General features: G+C 42.1%; 1 protein-coding gene across 9 annotated transcripts in view; it reads left to right on the forward strand.

Annotated features, from left to right (window-relative positions):
* Positions 1 to 5,405, forward strand: part of ADCK1 (aarF domain containing kinase 1) — a 144,767-nt gene extending 139,362 nt beyond the window's left edge. For 7 of the 9 annotated variants that reach the window (XM_064571422.1, XM_064571423.1, XM_054513821.2 and 4 more), the window contains 2 exons: positions 3,926 to 4,209; positions 5,225 to 5,405. In XM_064571422.1, coding sequence (XP_064427492.1) covers positions 3,926 to 4,209; positions 5,225 to 5,234 — 294 coding nt within the window. In that variant the 3' untranslated portion in view covers positions 5,235 to 5,405. The other 2 variants (XR_010405286.1, XM_064571424.1) reach the window with 2 other exon arrangements.
* Positions 5,406 to 6,000: the final 595 nt, after the last annotated feature.

Raw genomic sequence — 6,000 nt, forward strand, 5'->3', positions numbered from 1 at the left:
GAATAAGCAAGCCCTCTTCCATGAGAAGTGCCTTTGAGCACTGAGGAGATGAGAGAGTCAGTGGCTTGGCTGTCTAGATCATTCTGGGCAGAGGGAGCAAGTGCAAAAGTCCTGAAGCTGGCATGTGCTTGGTGCGTCTGAGGTACAAGGAGGCTTGTACAGCTGGAGTAGAGGGTATGAAAGGGAAAGCTGTAGAGATAAGATTGGAGGAGACCTGTTGGCCAGGAGGGCAGATCAAGAAGGGCTTGGGAGGCTATTGTAAGAGGTGGAGGTTACTGAGAGTAATATGGGAATCCAGTGAGGTGTTTTGATTGGAGTGACTTGATGTGACTTATGTTCTAATGGAATCTTTTTGGCAGGTATGCTGTGAGGAGCTGGTAGGGAACAAGAGTGAAGGCAGGGAGATCACTTGGAGGCCACTACAATAAGCCAGGACGCACGATGGGGCTGCAAACATCATATTCTGGATGGACCTTTAAAGTAGATATAGGGGCGCCTGGGTGGTTCAGTTGGTTAAGTGTCTGCCTTTGGCTCAGGTCATGATCTGGGGGTCCAGGGATTGAGCCCCACGTCAGGCTCCCTGCTCAGTCGAGAGTCTACTTGTCTCTCTCCCTCTCCCTCTGCCCCTGCCCCCACTCATGCTCTCTCTGTCTCTGTCTCTCAAATAAATAAATAAAATCTTAAAAAAAAGAAAGTAGATCTGGTAGGTTTGTGAGGATTGGATGAGGGGTGATTGGAGGGGGAGGAATCAGGGAGGACTGCCTGGTTTGTGGCCTGGGTGGCTGGTGAGATGGTGCTGTGCTATTATTAACTCTGACAGAGAACACTGGGAGGAGAAAGTTCTATTTTTTTAGAAGGGAGGAGGTGAGTTTGATTTGGATATGGTTAGTTTGAGATGACTTTTAAATTTATCCAAGTGGGGATTTTGAGTAGGGGAGAGGTTGGAGCTAGAGATAGAAATTTGGGACCCTCAGTATAGAAAAATGATTGAGAGCCATGAGCCTGGACAAGATCACAGGTGAATGGGGATCAAAAGAGGGTCCAAGACCTGGGCCCCAAGGCAGCTCAATGGTATAGAGTTGGGGAGATGAGATGGAACATACAAAAGGAACCGTGAGTTAGGAGGAAAATGAACGCAGTATGAGCTCTGGAAGCCAAGGGCAGCCAGTGTCTCAAAGAAGAGGCATGGCCATTTTTGCTAAATGTTGCTAGTAGTATAAATAAAAGACTCAAAGGTTGATGATTAGATTTGGTGATGTGGAGGTCTTTGGCGACCTGGTATGATTAGGGGCAGGAGGTCCAAGCCTTGTGGTTGCAGCCATGTGACAGTGAGCTGGTGGCACAATACACAGAAGAAGCAATCCTCATGGCTTCTAAACATGAAAAGAAGTTCACTGTCACTGAATGAATGAAATGCAAACTAAAACTACACTACGATACCTTTCTCACCTAAGAGATGAGTCAAAAAAGAAGGTATACACTGTGTTGCTTAGGCTGTGAGGGAAAGAGACACTCTCCAACGTTGTGGATGGAAATGCAGATTGGTACAAACTGCATGGAAGAGTCTATCAGCATTCAGTTCAGAGCTTCAGAACCATCTTAGGTATTTTGAGCAGAAAGGGATGTAATATAGGGACTCAGACGATGGTAAAAACCAGTAGATGGATGGGAAGAGCAAAAGTTAGGATTCTAGGTCACACTGCCCCAAGCTGTGATTGAGAGGTCTGGAAAACCATCGCCGCCACCCAGAGACTAGAGAGTCACAGCTGCCTTGTAGCCCTGAAGCCACTGCTGGGCTGACTACTGCAAAGCTCACAGTGGCCAGAGCCTCCGTGTCAGCTGCCATCAGAACCAGATTAGGGCTGGCTTCTACCCCCTTCAGTCTTTAATGTTTCACTGTGAGCACATCTCACTGGCAAAAACCAACCCTATTTGTATCCCAATTGGGAAGGACATCTGGGAAATATAGTCCCTGCACTTCTAAGCCCTGTGATCTATATCTTATCTCCCTATGGGAGAGTAGAGGAGGGACTTGAAAGGGGTGCTGCGTGATAGTAGATAGTATCTCATACGATCCAGCCCTTCGGCTTCCCAGCATCCATATGTGCCCTTTTGTCCATAGTTAAATTTCCAACAGCACCAATATAACAACAACATGCTTCCATCTAAAAGAAAACATAGCTTAAAAAAAATAATAATAATGCAGGGGCGCCTGGGTAGCTCAGCTGGTTAAGCGTCTGCCTTCGGCTCAGGTCAAGATCCCAGAGTCCTGGGATCAAGCCCTGCATCAGGCTCTCTCTCACTCTGCTCTCTATCTCAAATAAATAAATAAAATCTTTAAAAAAACAATGCAAACAAGGTAGCCACTCTCTCCCCAAAGAGGAAAGAGCCAGAGACTCATTAGTTGTGGTGTCCATCTCCGGCTGACGTTCTTTTCCCTTCTTGTTCAGTCACAATCTGTTTGATATTCTAAAGACTAAAGTATAAGATCAGCTGCCACTAACACTCCTTATATAAAATAATAGGGGGAAGAAAGAGGAAGAAAATACCTAAGAAAGCAAGGAAGAATATATATGCGTATTTGTATATATACTATATTTTGGTTATTATAACTTCCTTCCTCTGCCATCTATCCCTTGTTCCTTTTGCCCTCAGCCAGCATCCAGCTATTCGGGATACTCTATCTGGTGGAGTAACCCAAGCCTTCCTTCCTGAAGAATGTAATCTCCTGGTGGTTCTTCCTGTATGTGGTTACTGTAGTTTTCCATTAATGTTTCCTAATGGACATAGAGGTACAAGTAGGCACCCCAAAGAATCCTGTGATTCCAGGTTCCAGACATATGCCTTTCAGGTCCCTGCTGAGTAGTATCAGTCTTATTTTCCCTCGACAGTCAAGATCAGTCAGAACTGAATCCCACCAACAACTTTAATGAGGTTAGAAGAGGAGCCCGGACTCCAGATGACAGTGTAGCCTGCTGAAACCTTGATTTGAGCCTTGTGATCCCCTGAGCAGAGAACCTGGCGATGCCATGCCTGACTTCCCACCTACAGAACTATGAGCTAATGGGTAGGTGTTGCTTTAAGTCTCCAAGTTTGTAGTAATTTGTCGCACAGCAATAGAAAACTAATACACATTCAGATATCAGAAAACTACAGGAACCCAGTGTTCAAAATTAGTATCATTAATAGTAGAACAACTAGACATTACCTGAGGATGTGATAAGTTCAATAGGAAGTTCACAGCATCACTTTAAAGTATTTTGACCAGTGGTGTTAAATCTGAATCAAACCAAGCTTTTAGATTACATGACTGTATCTGTCAAAATGCACAGAACAGTAAAGTAAAAAGGATGATGTTTACTGTATATAAATTATACCTCAGTGAGTCTGGCTGAAAACCCCCCAAGCCTTTAGATCTACCTCATTTTGCAGGAAATACTAGGAATAGCGAAATGACAGAGTAAGGAAATAGACGTATTTAGAATGTGGGACATTCAACATGACAGCTGGCCTGATCTCTACAAAGAGTCAATGTCATGAGGGGGTTGTCCTAAATAAGACAAGACTTAAGAGGCATAACAAATACATTGCATGAAACCTATTGGATCCTGGTGTCAAAGAAATAGCTATAAAATATATCTTTAGGACAATTGTAGAAATTTGTATATGAAGTGACTTTTAGGTGATATTAGGTAATTATTGCTACTTTTGTTAGGGATATTATTGGTCTTGTTGTTAATTGAAAAAGCATCCCTACTCTTTGGAGATATGTACTTAGGGGGGAATTGTTACAATCTTTTATATTTACCATGAAATGATTCAATTATGAAGCAAAAAATGGCAAAATTTTAATGATGGCTGCAACTGGGCAGATAGTACCTAGGTGTTCATTGTGTTCTTTGCTTTCCTGCATGTGTGAAATTAGAATGGAAATTACATTGAAACAAACAAACAGTCGATGAAAGCTGCCGCTGACCCACACAGCTGCCCTCTACAGTCGGTAGACCCAAAGTGGATGATGGATGGACTGCAGAATATGGAGCCTAATAGCCAGTGCAAAAACCCGTATGTGCTGAAACTGGCACCTCCGCACCTGCCACTGGCAAAGGAAGCAGGGCTTCTGCCTCCCTTCTGCCTTCTAGATCACAGCTATGTGATTGGCAGGTCTGAATCCAGAACCTTGCTGGCCCGGGCCATTGTACCATGCAGGTAAGGGAGCTGAACTTTCGGAGCCCTTCACTTGCACGAGCATTGCCCCAGGAGAGCCCTGGCGTGTTCATGTGGTCAGGGGCTCTTGTAACTTCTTTGCAGAAGTAAGATGTTTCAACTGCACATGGTTTAGACTGCTGTCTGTTTCTACTCTGATTTCTCTTGTGTCACACTTTCCCTTGGGTTGGCTGGTATTGGAATGGCCACAGGAATTTGGGGGATCCAGCTAGGGGGAAGTTGAACTGGGGATGCATTTAGTCGGTGTTTAAGTGGATATGCTTCTGGGGTTTGCCGTCATTTGCTAGTCGTCCTGCTGTAGGAATGGCTTCCATGAATACCCCTACTGCTTACTGTGCCTGGCTTTGCGATACCAAAATGCAGGGCCAGGGGTCACATCACAATGTGAACGTGTCCTATGCCCAGCATCAGAAGTATTTGGTAGCGGAAGAGAAAAAGAGGTTAAAATGTATGGAGCCAGAAACTAGTTAGTGTAACATGCTCCCGCTTATAAGATGTATAAAATTGTAGGTGAGAATTTGGTACTCATGGATGTCAGGTAAGATAGGAGCTTTCTCCTACTGGGTATGTGCTCAGTAACTTAACTTATACATTAATAAACACACTGGATATTTTTCTTATGGGCATTGGGAACCATAGATTTTATCAGAATCCCTATATTGGTAGGGCAAAATCTGTAGTAGTACTACAAATAGTATGTCTCACATGTTTTATGCGTTTTAACTATCTACAATAATAATAAATTTTAATGAGCCATGCTAAAGGGAAAATTCAATTATCTTTTTATTTATTTTCCAGACGGTATTACAAAATATTGTTCTGTGGTAAAGTGATCGAAGATCATGTAGCCAGAAAAAGTAGGGAAAAAAACCTATTCTAAAGATAGAGTGGGCAGTTGAGTAGTTATAATATTACTTTTTCCAGATGTGATGTTTGTGTTATTTCAGCTCTTAAGAACTTACATGTATTATATTATGATTTTTTTCTCACTCTATAGGTATTTGTAATTTTGTATTCTTTTACCGAAAGAAGGCCTCCACAATCAACAGAGGATGGCAGAGCAGAAAGGTAGAATCCTGGTTGCTCTTGACACTTGGAAGTCCATGGCAGCTCTAGATGGTCCACCGCCAGACTCCTTTTATTTGAGAGAGAAATAAATTTCTATCTTGTTTAAATGACCAATGTTTTGGCTTTTCTGTTTGAGCCACCAAACAGAATCTAAACTGATAAGCCCTTTGACTCAGCAGTCTACTTCCAGGAATTTATCCTACAGATGGACTGGCACATATACAAGATGATACATGGTCACGGTCATTCATTGCAGCAGAAGATGGGAAACAATCTGTATGTCCATCAATGGAGACTGGTTAAATAAATTATTTGCATCCATACAGTGAAATTGTAAGCATCATATATTATCAGGAAGCTTGTCATATCGATATGAAATGATCTCTAAGCTGTACTGTTAAGAGAAAAAAGTAAGTGCAGAACAGTGTGAATACTGTGCTATTATTTGTGTAAAATATAGATATGTATATATATGTATACATATATGCACATAAATGTATATGCATGTGTGTATATATATGTATTTATATATAGGCTGCTGGTTCCTGTGCAGGCAACTGAGTGGCTGAGGACGGGAGTCAGAGGGAGATTTTTCACTGTGTTCTTTTTGAATAATGATTGTGAACTTTAGTCTATTTTACTTTATTTTTTTAACTTTAATCTATTTCAAAAGAAATAAAATTAAAACTAGAAAACATTCTTATA

This window comes from Mirounga angustirostris, unplaced genomic scaffold, assembly GCF_029215605.1.
Source record: "Mirounga angustirostris isolate CCGP_5_RB_7025 unplaced genomic scaffold, mMirAng1.0.hap1 SCAF_9, whole genome shotgun sequence".
NCBI lineage: Eukaryota > Metazoa > Chordata > Mammalia > Carnivora > Phocidae > Mirounga > Mirounga angustirostris.